This window comes from Chiloscyllium plagiosum, unplaced genomic scaffold (genome assembly GCF_037043375.1).
Source record: "Chiloscyllium plagiosum isolate Xiang-an unplaced genomic scaffold, Cpla_swu_hap1 HiC_scaffold_17, whole genome shotgun sequence".
In the NCBI taxonomy this organism is placed as follows: domain Eukaryota; kingdom Metazoa; phylum Chordata; class Chondrichthyes; order Orectolobiformes; family Hemiscylliidae; genus Chiloscyllium; species Chiloscyllium plagiosum.
Genome location: NW_028270155.1, coordinates 21,200,898 through 21,218,557, shown reverse-complemented (window position 1 = coordinate 21,218,557; position 17,660 = coordinate 21,200,898). Strand labels below are relative to the sequence as shown.

At 40.9% G+C, this 17,660-nt stretch overlaps 1 protein-coding gene across 3 annotated transcripts in view; it reads left to right on the top strand.

Annotated features, from left to right (window-relative positions):
• LOC122558251 (uncharacterized) overlaps nucleotides 1-17,660 on the top strand; it is a 183,007-nt gene that overhangs the window by 139,864 nt on the left and 25,483 nt on the right. For all 3 annotated transcript variants that reach the window (XM_087995736.1, XM_043706624.2, XM_087995734.1), the window contains 5 exons: nucleotides 1,247-1,339; nucleotides 7,041-7,169; nucleotides 8,755-8,839; nucleotides 10,638-10,726; nucleotides 16,174-16,236. In XM_087995736.1, the coding sequence (XP_087851862.1) occupies nucleotides 1,247-1,339; nucleotides 7,041-7,169; nucleotides 8,755-8,839; nucleotides 10,638-10,726; nucleotides 16,174-16,236 (459 nt within the window). The remainder of the gene's footprint in view (nucleotides 1-1,246; nucleotides 1,340-7,040; nucleotides 7,170-8,754; nucleotides 8,840-10,637; nucleotides 10,727-16,173; nucleotides 16,237-17,660) is intronic.

The following is a 17,660-nucleotide window of genomic DNA, read 5'->3' as shown; positions in this document are numbered from 1 at the left end:
TGCTAACCACTGAGCCACTGTGCTGCCCTAAACTAGCATTGCCTTACTTCGTTTTTACCTCAGCTTGTCTGCAGTCGAAACCGTCATTCATGTCTTTGCTACCTTTCGACATGACTGTGCCTTTGCATGTCTGACTGGCTTCCTAAATTCTAACTTCAGTAAACTTGAAGTCATTCCAGAATCTCTAGTGCCCATTTCTTAGTCACACAAAGCCATCCCCCATCACCCCAATTCTTACTGATCTGCATTAACTTTGAGTTAAATAATGGCTCAGTTTTAAGTCTTCCATGGTGTTGTCCCTCTGTAATTTTGCAATCTCCTTCCATTGAGAAAATCTGCACTCCTCTGATTTTGCCCCTTTGATTATCCCTAATTTTAATTGCTGCCACCATTGTGAAAGGACCTTCAGCTACAAAGCCCTAAGTTCTGGAGTTCCCTCTTCATAGGACTCTGTCTATCGAACTTTTGCCTTCCTTTAAGACACTCTTTAAAACCTATTTACTTGAGTAATGTTTGTCCGTAAATATTAGTGAAGGTGACCAAAAGCTTGGTCACGTAAAGCATTGATTGCTTATGTTACTGCAAAATATCTTTATTTCTAAAATTAAGTGTTATTGTTGGTGCAGTTTACCATAGTATCATACAATTTGTCTATAACTTTGTCTGACTTATACTCTCCTAATTTAGTGTAACTTAAACAGTGCTGGTCCCAACACTAATACTTGAGAAACCCAATGAATTACGCATTTCCTTCTACCTCATTCCAGGAAGGATTTCTGTCACTGATAGCCCTTTCATGCTAACCGCCAGATAGTTCCTTACTCATACTGAAAGTTTACCAAACATGCTTTCCATTGAACTGAGGACACACATGTGGACCTTTGTGCACTGTAATCACCTCTGAACCCGGCAGTGACTCATTAATGTGATTCTAATCTGAAGCAGTGCACTCCAGTTTTTGGAACAAATGCCCGAGAGAACATTAGAACTCTTTAGGTTTTTCTTGGAGGACACCATCTACCTTGCACTGCTGGCTGAACATGCAGCTCTGGATTACAGCATATCGATACAAATGCATCGAATGCACTGGCAAATGTAAAATCAGCAAACCTCAGCTGCAGTCTCTGCATGTCATTTGTATTTGCCTTGTTTAAAAAAAAATATTTCAACAAAGAAAATTTCTGGAATAGTTTATGCGTACAATAATGAATTGATGTTGAATGTAATGAATTCTTTTATTGCCCAGGTATTGAATGAACTATCATTACATGATGTTATTTTGATTCATGGCAAATCACCTTTGTGGAAGCGAATTTTCAATATGTTTCGATACCTACAGGTAGAGTTTTTTGAATGTTATTGTATTAACTGTTTTTTTTTATGCCATGCCCATAGATAATTTTTAATTACTGGTATTTGAATTTTCAGATTGCTGCTGCTCCTATTTTGCAATTAAACTCAGTAACATGTCTTCTAAGTTATGCTGTTCCTGTCAAAAACATTACGTGCTTCGAGTAGAATCCAATAACTCAAGACGTAAACTGATTTATTTTAGTTTAATTGGATTAATGGCCTTTATTTAAGCAAAGTATATGTTCAGTGTTTGTGTAGCATCAATGCTGGTTGAAAAATAATTCATGGGCAGATAGGCAGAGGGAAAGTCTTTTGCTGATTCTTATATTCAACCTTCTTCAAGCTCACCTGCTGGTGGGTGTAAAGTCTGGCTCCTTTTCTCCACTCTGCAATCCTTAGATAGTAGGTTAAATTCTTACAACGCATTATTCCGTTTTGTTTATGATCAAGAATACCTGGAAAGATTCATGCCTGAATGGTACAAAGTTTCTCAGCTATGCCACATAATCTTATCGATACCAAAGCTCAAGCTTTCAATCATGGCACATGCTGATGTTATGTTAGTCCCTCAGTGCTGCCCCTTGGATTATTACTTTCCACTCTGCTCAGTGATGCAACTGCTCTCTTATCTTTGACAGAGAAAAGATGTGCCCTTCCTTGCTTCTATCTGAAAGAAGAAACGAGAGGGCGGTGCTGGAAAAGCACAGCAGGTCAGGCAGCATCCGAGGAGCAAGAGAATCGATGTTTACAGCATAAGCCTTCATCAGGAATGGTGTCTTGATGTCTTGAGGCCACTCAATCCATGTTTAAGCCAATTTATACAGATGGTTGGCTGTCATTCCCCCGTCATAAGGCAGGAACAGGATACTGATTGAGGATGATCAGCCATGATCATAATGAATGGTGGTGCAGGCTCGAAGGGCAGAATGGCCTCCTCCTGCACCTATTGTCTATTGTCTATAGCTGATTGTCCACCTTAATAGCCTAATCCTGCTTTCACCCCATAAACTTGGACCCCATTCATTTCTAGCTGCCTCTTGAATACAGACTCGATTCATTCAGCACTGATGATCAAACAATGCAATGATTTGTGTATTTCATGATCCTGGTTCCTGAATTAGCCCTGCAATGTCTTATCTCATTCTATAAAGTTTTCTTTATGACAAATTACTATTTCAAGTACAGACAGACCTTTGATTGCCAAATTCTTCTGTAATATGAAATAATTGCAGATTATGATATCACTCATTGATCATTTCCAAGCTTCTATAGAATGGACTATAGTCACTCATTAATCACCCGAGGTCTAGCCAACATTCCTTGGGTTCCAGTCATTAACCAAATATATAGAGATATAATAGAGAGAGAGAGAGAAGATAACTCATTTGTTTATATTCCATGTTTTACCCTTCATTATCTTTCCCAGGTGGTTCTTTGACTCAGCAGCTATCTCACTTACTGCAGTTCATTATGCATGTTATGATTAGATTAGATTATTTACTTACAGTGTGGAAACAGGCCCTTCGGCCCAACAAGTCCACACCGACCCTCCGAGCAACCCATCCAGACCAATTCCCCTACATTTACCCCTTCACCTAACACTACAGGTAATTTAGCATGGCCAGTTCACCTAACCTGCACATTTTTGGACTGTGGGAGGAAACCCACACAGACACAGGGAAAATGTGCAAACTCCACACAGACAGTTGCCCGAGGTGTGAATTGAACCCGGGTCTCTGGCGCTGTGAGACAGCAGTGCTAACCACTGTGCCATTAATGGTTAACCATTAACTCTTTAACATTTCCAACATTATGATTAGTTGTATGCCATTATATCATGAGATGGAGCAAAGCAATTCAAGCAATTCATCAAGCAATTCCAATATCCCTCCACTGAATCTCTTGCACCTTGGTTTATGATAATTCTGAGGGAATACCTCCTTGTCTCTGTATTGTAGATTTTCTCATTAACCACTCTTCATCGGGTTTTTTTTTCAGTTTGCTGTCCCTTTCTTTCCCACTTTTCACTTTCTCTTTTGGACTTATTTTCCTTAGTTTGTCCTGTTCCTTCTTTCGTCTCCAACTTCATTGTGCTCTCATCATCTTCCAAGTGGTATCTGGTGAATGGGACACCAGGGAGGGGAGTATTTGTGGAGGTGGTTGCTTGGTATTGGTTGGGGAAGTGTCCAGCCAAAGGTGGGGGGATTTAGGTGAAAATGGAGAAGGATGGTTGGTGCTAGAGGTAACTAATGCTCAAGAATATTAAGTGGCAGAATGGAAACATTGTGATGTGCAATTCAGCATATTTTTGACCAGAAGGTATGGATCACCTTTGGGTTTATGGTGTTAGCTATCAGTTTGGGGTGGGGATAGAGTGATATGGGCCACAATCATAATTTCTGGAAGTGAATGCAAGATTTACGCAACTAGCAGCAGTATCATTGCAGGATAAAGAAGGAAAAGTTGCTCAGATCACAGGAGATGAAAGATAGTTGGAGAGATGAGGTTTCAGCAGGAACGTGAAAGGGAAAGGATTTAAGTCTTTAAAAGGTGGAGTGGATAGGTGAGAAGGAAGATGGACAGGTGGGACAGGTCATGTGTGGTGCTGAACTCAGTGAGTCTCTCTCACACTGCCCTCTCACTTTCCCCTCCCCCATCCTTATCCTAGTTTCAACCTCAAGCAAAGCACTGCCCTCATGACCTGTCCCACCTGTCTATCTTCCTTCCCACCTGTCCACTCCACCCTCCCCTCTGGCCTATCACCTTTACCCCCACCTCCATCTACCTACTGCGCTCTCAGCTACCTTCCCCCCAGCCCCAGCCCCTTCCCATTCATCTCTCCATCCCCGAGGCTCCCAACCTCATTCCTGATGAAGGGCTTTTGCCCGAAATTTCAATTTCCCTGCTCCTCGGATGCTGCCTGGCCTGCTGTGCTTTTCCAGCACCACACTCTCGATTCTAATCTCCGGCGTCTGCAGTCCTCACTTTGGTCGATATATGGTCATTAGTTAAGGCACCCCAGCAATGTAATCCTTATCCATCCATGAGGAGAAGTAAAAGACCTTGATACAGACTTGTCACCATGGCTACACCTGAGATGGAAGTCTGCACAATGTTCTTGAGTTTAAGAGATTGATCCAACACCTCAAAATACAGAGGTAGCAGTCTGCAAGGCAACACCTATTAGGTCATCTTAGAAACCGTAACTGTATGTACACAAATTTTCTTAACCTCTTCATGTTGAGAGTTTCAAGTTCATTGCTTCTTACTGCAGATCCCACAATGCCCCAGAGGCACAGGAAGAATGGGAGGAGGACATCCTGGGTGCATCTTTTGACGACAATTCATACGACATGGATGTAGTTTCATAGAAACCTGAGAGAGCCATTCCAGCCTGGCTCACCACATACTAACCCATAGCCCTCCCCCAGGTTATTTCATCGGCATCACTGGCTTGTTCTTTATCAAGAGATGAGATACTTTCACCCAGAGGGAGTTTAGATGGTGATTTTGAAGATTTATTATTGGCTGCAGCACTGACCCTACTAGTTGGGAGGGGGAGGTGGATGCAATTATGCCATCTTTCCTGAAGATTGCCCACTGAATATGTACCTGGCAGCTCCGTGGTTAATGTTGCACTAAAAGAAAGAAATAATTCCATTTGTATAGCACTCTTCATGATCTCAGCATGTCCTAAAGCGCTTTACAACCACTGAAGTACAGTTGAAGTTTCATCACTGTTGCATTGTTGGAAGTGTAGTGGCTAGTTTGCGCACACCAACCTCCCTTAAACAGCAACATTATAATGAGATATTTTGTCTTTGAGTGATAACTATTAACAAAATAATGTACCTTCTGGTAGACAAGAATGTGTGGAGTTGTAACAGTCATGGTGTGCAATCACTTTGGTTGCCACTAATAGAGCAGTTGCAAACAGTATTGTAAGGCAAATATGCCCTATATATTGATGAGACATTAAGGTGAATGGTAGCATTCTTTCATAATGTCAAATTCTCCTGTTGTGGAGACGTTAAACATAGGAGGTATAGTTAGTAAGTTTGCAGATGACACCAAAATTGGAGGCATGGTGAACAGTGAAGAAGGTTACTCCAGATTACAACGGGATCTTGATCAGATGGGCCAATGGGCCAATGGGCTGAGGAGTGACGGATGGAGTTTAATTCAGATAAATGCGAGGTGCTGCATTTTGGAAAAACAAATCTGAGCAGGCCTTATACACTTAATGGTAATGTCCCTGGGGAGTATTACTGAACAAAGAGACCTTGGAGTGCAAGTTCATAGTTCCTTGAAAGTGGAGTCGCAGGTAGATAGGGTAGTGAAGAAGGCGTTTGGCATGCTTTCCTTTATTGGTCAGAGTATTGAGTACAGGAGTTGTGAGGTCATGTTGCGGCTGTACAGGACATTGGTTAGGCCACTGTTGGAATATTGCATGCAATTCTGGTCTCCTTCCTATTGGAAAGATGTTGTGAAACTTGAAAGGGTTCAGAAACAATTGACAAGAATGTTGCCAGGGTTGGAGGATTTGAGCTATAGGGAGAGGCTGGAGTATTGGAGGCTGAGGGGTGACCTCACAGAGGTTTGTAAGATCATGAGGGGAATGGATAGGATAAATAAACAAAGTCTTTCCCTGAGATGAGGGAGTTCAGAACTTGAGGGCATCGGTTTAGGGTGAGAGGTGAAAGATATAAAAGGGACCTAAGGGGCAACTTCTTCACACAAAGAATGGTACCTATGTGCAATGAGCTGCCAAGGGAAGTGGTGGAGGCTGGTACAATTACAGCATTTAAAAGACATCTGGATGGGTATATGAAAAGGAAGGGTTTTGAGGGATATGGGCCAAGTGCTGTAAAATGATATTAGATTAGGTTAGGTTATCTGGTCGGCATGGACGAGTTGGATCGAAGGCTCTGTTTCTTTGCTGTACATATCTATGACTGTAACTTGCTATTGGGATTCCTCCATTGTGAATTGCATGGATTGGTATGTTTCTCGGCAAAATTACCCTCTTGGCAGAGTTCTGCATCTGGATTGGGAGGTGAGTACAGAGGTTTGTTCATTGTCCCAGATTATGGATTAGCATGAATTAAGGATAAAGAACAAGGCAGTTTGATGTGAATGTGTTATGAGTTACTATCAAACAGCATCTTTTTTAAGCTTACTGGAACTAAAAGTGACTTTTTGCAATATTCTGCCAATCTTTGTTCAGGCATTTGAAGAGCATAGGCACACTGGAATTGCTTGATGACAAAGAACAAGGTCCATTTCGTTAACCATTTCTCCTCTTTGTCCAGTATAGCACAACGACAATGGAGTGACAGTAATACATCTTTATTAATTAGTGTATAAAGGATTTTATTTGTTTGACCTATCTTTACAGAGTGTTTGCCTATAACATGATGGTTGTGTTCTTGTGCAACTCCGCATTATAGAAAAATCACGCTTTAGAAACAGTGCTTATAGTGCTGGCGATGGAATCGTATATCAGCTATGTTTTGATAGTATGAGCTCTTGTAATAGTGTGGTGTCCCAACCTCTGAGTCAGAAGGTCTGGGTTCTGTGCATGTTGTTTCTCAAGTGATTGTTATCATCCTCTTACACAAACTAGCTCTTGTTGCTCTTGATATCACTTATTACCGCATATTTAACTGTATTTGAATCATTTCCAGTATATGCTCACTGCGGAGTCAAGGATAAAAAAATTAATGGAGAAGATGAAGACTTATCAGATTCAACCTGCAAACCAAGCACTGAAATTTTACTTCAATATAGATCGGCAATTGCCAGAGTATTTTGAGGTGGGTGACCCATTTTCATTACGGCTGCTTGACATAGAAGCCAGTGATGTAGAAACATTGCGAGCTTTCTGGTACCTTGGATCACAGAGTAACCTTTTTGTAACTATGCTGGTAATCTACAACCCCAGGCAAACATTCTGGGGACAGACATTCCAGGTGCACCATGGCTGATGTTAAAATTTCGATTCAATAACAATTCAAAAATGGCAACCATATCACTATTGCAAATTGTCTTAAAACTCATCTAGTTCTCTAATAACCTTTTGGGAAGCAAATCGACTGTTTCTATCTGGTCTAATTTGCAATTGACTCCAAACACACAATATAGTCTCTGGGCAGTGATGGGCAATAAATGCTAGCCTGCCCAGCAACCCCTGCATCCCATTAGCGTATAAAAATAAAACTACTCTTAGATATCCTTTTTGCTAGTTATCTTTTCTATTTATTATGAAACATGTTAGGTTTTCCTTGATTTTATTTGATAATATTTTCTCATGCCCTCCCTTTGTTTTCTTAATTTCCTTTATAATTTCCTCTGTGCATTTCATACATGTCTAGGATTTCCACTTAACTGTGCTACTTCTGTACCTTAATTGAACTTCCATTTGTCTTGTTTTTCTCAGTATGCTCTTTCAAGAGGGTTTCAAGTGAGGCACACCCAATTTTTCCAATATTTGTTCTGAAACATCTTTAGCTTTTTCTTGAATGCCTTCCAACCCTCTGACATTGACTTATCATCAACAGCTGTTTCTTGTCCATAAGTGCCATGTCATATTTCAGTTCAAAACATTGGCTTTTCTCCAATTTAAACTTTGTTCTTGGATTACTCTGATCCTTTTTCATAATGGCATTAAATCTAACTGAATTATGACCACTTCCACTCATACACATTTCATCGACTGAGTGTCATTCCCAAAAGCCAAACCAAAACCGCTTTTGCTGGACTCAAAGCTTTCCTGAATGTATTTGAAGAAATCCATGCCCTCCAGCCTTCTGCACTGAACTTAACCCAGTTTTGAAGAAGGGTCACCCGACTCGAAATGTTAACTCTGCTTGCTGTCCCCCAATGTTGCCAGACCTGGTGAGTTTCTCCAGCAGTTTCAGATTTCCAACATCCACTGCTCTTTGCTTTCTATCAGTTGCACTTAGGTAGTTGAAATTCCTAGCTATATTGTTTCTGCATTTCTCAGAAATTTGAAAATATCTTTGCTGTTCTTTCTTCTGACACTTTGGGGGGAAATGTATTACTCACTCAGCAATCTGATTGCTCTTTCTTTGTTCGTCAGCAGAACCCATGTGACTTAATTCGATGGCACTTCTGGAATATAATCTCTCCTCATGCTGTGATTGTTTCTTTAATCTATAATGCAGCACCAACCTCTCCTATTTTTAACAAGATATGATATTTTGAAAGTGCACCTTGTCTGATGCTGAACTATGTACAATTAAGAAAGAAAATGACTACATAATTTAAGAATGGTTGAAATATAATTTTTTTATTTCTGTGCTGTCATCCTTCCTAAGTGCATACAGTGCATCTAGCTGTGGTATCAACTCTTTGTTTTATTTTATTTATTTCTTTTAGGCTTGGTGCATATCACTGTCAAAATCTTGTAGCTCTGGAACGTGGAATGCAGTTCTGGTATCACTTTTGTCGAATGGAAAAGCAAGTATGTCTGAAGTGTTTGAAAATATCACTTTTGCATTTAATTGAGTCGAGGTCACAAAACATTCTTCTAAATCTGACATGCAATCTCATGGTTCTGTAATTGTTAGGTGTTGTTTAAATATGTTATTAAGTGTATAAAATAATTTTATGTGCAATTTAGATAGTAATTAGCCTGGAGTTACAAGATGGTGTATTACCCAATGCTGTCTGGAATCTTGAAGAGGAACTTAATTGTCAGTTTTGAGATCAGGGGCATAAATGTGGTTTCCATAGCTACGCGATGCAATCCTTACATGTTCTTGGGTACACATATTGAGCTAGCAGGCTGCACGGCCTTACAAAGGCCTCTCAGACAAGCACCTGCTGCGTGTGTAGGAAGCAATTAATCCTTGTGGTTGAATTGCTACCGGACATGTTGGTTTGGAATGTGCAGTGAATGTAGCATTGGACTGCGTCATCACTGCTTAAAGGGCCATGCATTTAGCTAGCAGGCAATATGATTTTGAACAGCTTCCATCATGGGAGAGTCTCTGAAAGTACCCTGGATTGATATTGAAGGTATTGTGGTGAGTTCCTGCATTTGCTGCAGTGTGTTGCCCCATCCTTTCAGGGCAGACAAGGGAGCAGGTGACTTATCCACACAGAGGCTGCAACAGATATGGGGCTGCGGTCACTGTGATTCTGGATTTGACTATGGGCAGAGGCTGTGGAGAGAGAAAGCTCTGCATCATGCCTTTTGTCACATTGGAACTGTTCTGTCTCATACTGCTGGACAGTGTCAGGAGGCTGTTTGGCAAGCTTACCAATGCACAAGGCATTGCCACTCCTCATCCAATTTCTCCGTGGCAAACTGGTCTGCAACCTCACTTTCTGATGAACTGCACATGAACGAATCTTTCCCCCTCAGTTGGCTGCTGTCTACTCATACCCAATGATACACCATGTATTGATCCCATCTCTATAACTGCCTAAGGCCCGTTCAGTTACATTATCTGGATGTAAGGCTTGAGTCCTGGTGAGCAATGGAGCTTGGTGAATACGGCAGCATGTAGTGAAAAAGAGATGTCGTATGAAGATGGGTTCACTGTGTGAAGTTATCATACATCTTTTGGCATTGCCTGCCTGAAAGTTGGGACCAGATAATGGGAATTGGCCAATGTCTGCTAGCTTCCATGAAAGATCTCTGCATGGCCCTCAACTGAACTGTCACTGTTTCGACGTTTTTACAACCAGAGTCCTTGATTCCCCTCTCTGCTCTGTTTGCTTCTATACAACTGCAGTAACAATATTCAAACATAGACTGTAACATTTAGTTTAGCTTCCTTTTAAGAAGGAAAGACTGACTTTAAGAATAAAAGGCTGGCTGCACCACATGCTATCAGCACAATGCCTTTGGGCCCCCTGCTCAGCATAGAATGAGCCCAGTGTCACTACCTCTAGGCCAGAAAGTCTGGGTTCAAATCCCACCTCCCCCTGGAGGTGTGTCATATGATCTCCAAAAAGGTTAATTAAAATAACTACACCGGAACTTGGTAGGCAGACATGTTCCAAATTGTGACCACTGTGCCCAATTAGTAACACAGATTTTTATTTGTTAGCCATACCTGTTATGATGTGGCTGTTAAAGTGGCTGCTTCACTTTAGATTTGGAAAAGGGGATTTGTACTGGACCTAATCTTGTCCCCTCATGGTCTCGTGGTATTAAGCGTGTAAAAGTAAAGTGATATGGTGATGATGATGATACCTTTTCTTAAATAACTTAGAAATCACCTAAATCATTCATAAAATTAATTTTCCAGAATGGACCCCTGAACTAATGGCAGATGTTGCAGTGTTGTATAGCACATGTACAGATGTTGTATCTGCTGATATTCCAGCATCTGTAGAGGTGAGCAAAATTTCTATTAATTTCTTCCTACTAAAAAAAAAGAGACAAAATAAATTCAAAGATGGAAGTGTATGATAGGACGTTGGGGCAAGAGCAGGACCTGATCAGGTGTACTTGAGAACTCTGAGGGAAGCTAGAGAAGTGATTGCTGGGACTCTTGCTGAGACATTTACATCATTGATAGTCACAGATGAGATGAGGTGCCGGAAGACTGGAGATTGGCTAACGTGGTGCCACTGTTTAAGAAGGGTGGTAAGGACAAGCCAGGGAACTATAGACCAGTGAGCATGTGGTTGGTGGGCAAGTTGTTGGAAGGAATCCTGAGGGACAGGATGGGCATGTATTTAGAAAGGCAAGGACTGATTAGGGATAGTCAACATCGCTTTGTGCGTGGGAAATCATGTCTCACAAACCTGATTTGAGTTTTTTGAAGAAGTAACAAAGAGGATTGATGAGGGCAGAGCGGTATATGTGACCTATTCGGACTTCAGTAAAGCGTTCAACAAGGTTCTCCATGGGAGACTGGTTAGCAAGGTTAGATCTCACGAATACAGGGAGAACTAGCCATTTGGATACCGAGCTGAAAATGTGTTGCTGGAAAAGCGCAGCAGGTCAGGCAGCATCCAGGGAACAGGAGAATCGACGTTTCGGTCCTGAAGAAGGGCTTATGCCCGAAACGTCGATTCTCCTGTTCCCTGGATGCTGCCTGACCTGCTGCGCTTTTCCAGCAACACATTTTCAGCTCTGATCTCCAGCATCTGCAGACCTCACTTTCTCCATTTGGATACAGAACTGGCTCAAAGGTAGAAGACAGAGGGACGTGGTGGAGGGTTGTTTTTCAGACTGGAGGCCTGTGACCAGTGGAGTGCCACAAGGATCGGTGCTGGGTCCTCTACTTTTTGTCATTTACATATATGATTTGGATGCGAGCATAAGAGGTACAGTTAATTTTACAGATGACACCAAAGTTGGAGTTGTAGTGGACAGCGAAGAAGGTTACCTCAGATTACAACAGGATCTTGATCAGATGGGCCAATGGGCTGAGAAGTGGCAGATGGAGTTTAATTCAGATAAATGCGAGGTGCTGCATTTTGGGAAAACAAATCTTAGCAGGACTTATATACTTAATGGTAAGGTCCTAGGGAGTGTTGCTGAACAAAGAGACTTTGAAGTGCAGGTTCATAGCTCCTTGAAAGTGGAGTCGCAGGTAGATAGATAGTGAAGAAGGCATTTGGTATGCTTTCTTTTATTGGTCAGAGTATTGAGTACAGGAGTTGGGAGGTCATGTTGCAGCTGTACAGGGCATTGGTTAGGCCACTGTTGGAATACTGCATGCAATTCTGGTCTCCTTCCTATCAGAGAGATGTTGTGAAACTTGAAAGGGTTCAGAAAAGATTGACAAGGATGTTGCCAGGGTTGGAGGATTTGAGCTATATGGAGAGGCCGAATAGTCTGGGCTGTTTTCCCTGGGGTGTCAGAGGCTGAGGGGTGACCTTCCAGAGGTTTACAAAATTATGAGGGGCATGGATAGGGTAAATAAACAAAGTCTTTTCCCTGGGATCGGGGAGTCCAGAACTAGAGGGCATAGGTTTAGGGTGAGAGGGGAAAGATATAAAAGAGACCTAAGGAGCAGCTTTTTCACGCAGAGGGTGGTACATGTATGGAATGAGCTGCCAGAGGAAGTGGTGGCGGCTGGTACAAGTGCAACATTTAAGAGGCTTTTGGATGGGTAAATGAATAGGAAGGATTTGGAGGGATATTGGCCGGGTGATGGCAGATGGGACTAGACTGGGTTGTGATATCTGGTTGGCATGGACGGGTTGGACCGAAGGCACTGTTTCCATGCTGTACATCTCTAAGACTCTGAGTCTAAGTAGGAATTGTGGAAGGTTTAGTTTGTGACAAATTGAAATAGAAACCATTGAAAAGTAGCAAATTGCTGTTGTTTCCAAAGGGAGGATGTGGTGGAGGGAATAGGAGTTAAAACTCTTCTCAGAAGAAATCCCAAAGCCCACTGTAAAGTTGTCAATTCATATGGATTTAGCAAAACCTATACCACGTGGTTCACTGTTTTTTGTCCTTGCCTCCAAGCCAGAAGCTACAGCTTTAATTCCAGTTCAGGGACAAGGAGATTGCATCATAATATCAGCAAATAGGTTGTGTAGTGAATTAGTCTTATCCACACTGATGCAGCCAATAAGGGCAGAGTGATTCCTGATCAACCGTGTGATGGAAAGAAAGAATAGCCTCTCACGTCACTCTCCATTACTCCAGGCTACAGCATACATATTTTCACAACCAATCAACTTCCTGAGTGAACTGTAATACTCCAACACAATATTTTCACAAGGAGCAGATTATAGCTCACAAATTTATTGGAACTCTCTGAGAATGTAATGAATTTGATGAATGTCCAATGGAAGCTCCAGGACAGAATAATATTGTGCTACTGTTTGAGAATAAAATTAAGGATGAGAAGACCAGTTTCAGGAAGTGCCCTAAAAAACAGGAGATTCCACATGGAAGAGACAGTTGGTGTCTTTAACAGGCAACTTAAACCCAATTGTTGATTGGGTAAAAAAATTAGGAAGGTATATGCTTCACCTAGGTGCTGAGCATCCCTAACCTGGTGCCCTTAAAGGGACAATTGAAGATTACTGACAAATGAAAGCAAAGATATTTTATTTCCAGTTTTCTATAGGTCAAAGGAGACACCTCTTGCCCCTTCTCGATCTATGAAGTACTGTGGACAGCGACCTGTCAAGGTTTGCTCTCCTTTTGGTCACCATCCTATACACTCCCAAGCCTAGGAACTTGTCTTGGTCAATTGACTTTGCTGTAGAAACAGCAGATGAAGGAATGTTTTACTGTGAGCAGCTCTAACTATATATTCTGGGCTCTAAACCTTGGTGATTTGATAGATGAATCATATGTCAAATTATACTGAGAAATTTAATTAAAAAACAGCATCAAATATTGTAAAATTAAGTTATAACCTTAAATTGTATGAGTGTGAGTAGGTCATTAAGCCCCTTGAGAAAATTCTGCCTTTTAATTACATGAGGCTGACTCATATTATTTACCCTATCTTTGTTCCATATCCCTAGACCCTCTTCCCAAACAAAAATCTATCAATTCAGAGTATTGTAAATACTCTTCTTCAGAATTGAATGGGCAGGATAATGATGGTCTTTTTAATATTTACAAAGATGGAGAGGGTGCAAGTGGAACTGATGGTGAGTGTGCCAACAGCAACAGGCAAAGGGAATGCTAATGGTAATAGAGGAATGATATTGCTGAAGAATAGGTGTTAATGGTAGATATCAACAGCAGAAAATAAATTAGCTCGGTTGAGAGCAAAAGATGGTAGCAGGAAGGGGTGTAATCAAAACGGAGGACTTATTAAAAATATTTGTTTAAGTAAAGTTCTGTTTCACTTGTTCCCCTATTTCTGCAACTGTCCATAGCACTTCAAATATATGTGCACCTGAACTCCCATTCTCTTTGGCATCAACTATATTTAATTTCTTGCCATCTAAAAAGTACCCTGACGTGCCTTTTTTTAGTCCAAGATGGCTTACCTCCTAGTTGCTTATATTGAACCCCATCTGTCACAGTTTAGCAATATCCCTTTGGAATTTTATGCTATCGTCTACACTGACTACAACCTCGTCTAACTTTGTGTCATCTGCAAAGTTAGGTAAATCACTTACTTGCTATTACCCAAATCGTTAATAAATAATGTGAATGACTGAAGCCCTCACCCAGGTTCTGGTGGAATGCCACTGGACACATCCTGCCAATTTAAGTAATTGTCCATTATCACTACTTTCTGTCACCTGCCATTTCCCAGACATGCCAGTAACGTGATCTTGATTCCATGGGCTTCTGCCTTAGTTAACAGTCTCTTATGTGTGACTTCATAAAATTCCTTTTAGGAAATCCATATCAACCACATTTCCCTATCCACTACCTTAGTCACCTCTTCAAAATATTCAGTGAGGTTTGTCAGGCCTGTCATGAATCCATGCTGACTCTCCCTGATTAACTGAAAAACTTTCAAGGTGTTCAGTTACGCTACCCTTGACAATAGATTCCAACACACATGTTAGGTTAACTGGTTTGTAATTCCTTGGTTTTTTTCTTTCGCCCTTCTTAAAAAGCGACTGACATGTGCAATTTTTCTAATCCAAAAGCATGACTCCTGTATCTAAGGAATTCTGAAAGTTTATACTTCATGCATGTATGATGTGCTCCTCTACTTCTATTAGCAACTTCAGATGGAAACAATCAGGTCCTGGAAATTTGTTACTCTTTAATTCCATTAGCTTCTCTCGACCGACATTTTACTTTGTTAATTTTATTCAGTTCCCATTCCCAATCCATTATTAATTTCCTGAGGACTTTGCAAGATATCCTACTTTTTTACTGTAAATATTGAGGCAAAGAAATCATTCAACATGTCTGCTACTTTTCCATAGTTACTGACAATATCCTGACTTTCAGTCTTTAGTGGGTCAACATTGCTCCTGACCACTCTTTCCCTTTATGTAACTATAAGATTACTTCTTGATTTTGATATTCCTGACATGTTTGCTTTTATCATCCCTTTTAATAGCTCTGCTTTGTAACCCTTTGTTAGTCTTTGTATCTTTCTTATACAGCAAGATCTATTCAGTTTTTATGCATTTTTGTAAACCATTCTAGTTTTACGCTGCCCCTTCTCTCTCTAGTTGTCCATGGCTGTTTTAATTTCTGTGAAGTGGAGCTTTTCCCTCTCAGAATATAGTTTTAAATGTGAACTAAGTCTGAGCCAACTCAAAAAAGGGACACATCTTCTCTGTATTCTTCAGTTGCACAATGTTGTACCTTACAATGTCGTTTTAATGACAATACAATAACATAAAGACTGCAGGGAACTTGACATGTAATTTCCGCTCTGATTTTTTTTTGAAGGTGTAATTATTACTGACCTCCTCGAGATCACAGGAAAGAAAGAGGTCCACTTTTTTAAAGCTTAATTTCCTTTCATCTGGTCCTCCCTGGTAGTACTGACAATGTTGTCATTTGAAACTATTCATTTTTTTAATTAAAGTATTAATATCAAAACATTAAAGGTTCAGGATTACACTGAATGTACCAAATGCAATATCCTGCTTTCCCTTTCATGTTTTAAAAATTATTTGCTCAGCTTCAAACATTGAACATGAAGCCAGAATGAGGTAACTTTCCCATTCACTGTTAGGGGATAAGCTGGCTCTATGGATAGCCTTGACGATATAAAATCAACATGATCTTCGTTTTCACTGCATAGGCAATGCTCTGTCAGTTAGCAGCAGAATGGAAAAAGGTAAAAATTACTCCCAGATTGTTTGTTTTTTAATAGATTCACTTTTATTTATTTTCTTGTGTTTTGTTATAATACTCACTTTTAACTTTTACTTTAGGCGATCGCTGAGGCAATCCAAACTCAGGGCAAGCGTTCTGAATTTCTAAAACTGGATGCAGAGGTAAAGAACAGTGTGCAATAACAGATAACATGGGAATGTGATCATTAGTAAAGTGGGGCCACCAATAGTGCTATCAAGTCACACTTGCTTTGCAATAACCTTCTCACTGACACTCAGTTTGGGTTCTGTCAATATCACTCATTATAGCCATGGTTCAAACATGGACAAAAGAGCTAACTTCAAGTGATAATGTGAAAGTGACTGCCCTTGACATCAAGGCCAAACGTGGCATCAAGAAGCCTGAACAAACATAGAGTCAATACAAAATAGAAGGAAGACTCTCTACTGGCTTGAATTACAAAAGAAGATGATTGTGGTTGTTAGCAGTCAATCATATCTACAGGCATTCTACAAGGTTGTCATAGGTGAAACCATCCTCAGTTGTGTTGTCAATTACTTTGTCTCCATCTTCAGGTGGAGATGTTTGCTGATGATTGAGCATTATTCACAACCTCCCAAATACTGAAGCAGTCTATGGCCAAAGTAGCAACACCCGAACAATATTCAGCTTCAGGTTGACAAACAGCAATTGACCTTTGTGCTACAAAAGTGCCAGGCAGCAACCATGTCCACCAGGAAGAATTTAAATATCACCCCTTGACATTCAATGGTATTAACATCACTGCATTCCACATGGTCAACACTTCACCTGACAAAGGAGCTGTGTTCTGAGAGCCTGTGATTTTAAATAAACCTGTTGGACTATAAATTAGTGTCACGTGACTTCTGATCTTGTCCACCCCAGTTCAATACCGGCACCTCCACATAATCCTGAGGGTCATCACTGATAAGTAACTGAACTATATCAGCCACATAAACACAGTGGCTCCAAGAGCAGGTCAGAGGCAAGGTATGCTGCAGCGAATAACTTACTTCCTGATTCTCCAAAGCCTGTCCACCATCTACAAGGCAGAAGTTATGAGTGTGATGGAACGGTTCCCACTTGTCGGGATAAGGGCAGCTCCAACACTCAAGAAGCTTGACATCAGTCAGGACAAAGCAACCTGATTGATTGGCATCATATCCACAAGCATTCTCTCCCTTTATCACTGATGCTCAGCATCAGCAGTGTATACCATCTACAAGACACACCTGCAGAAAATCTCCAAGGCTCTTTAGGCAGGAGCTCCTTAGACAGAAGAACAAAAGCAGCAGATACATGGTACACCTACAAGATCCCCACCGAGCCACTCACCATCCTGACTTGGAATTGTATCATTGTTCCATCAGTATCATTGGGTCAAAATCCTACAGTTCCTTCCCTAACAGCATTGTGGGTCTACCTATAACACAGAGACTGCAGCGGTTCAAGAAGGCAGCTCACCACCACCTTTTCAAGGACAACACAGGATACGCAGTAAATGCTAGCTTAGCCAGTGAGGCCACATCCCAACAAAGAATAAACAAAAGTAATAACAGTAAGA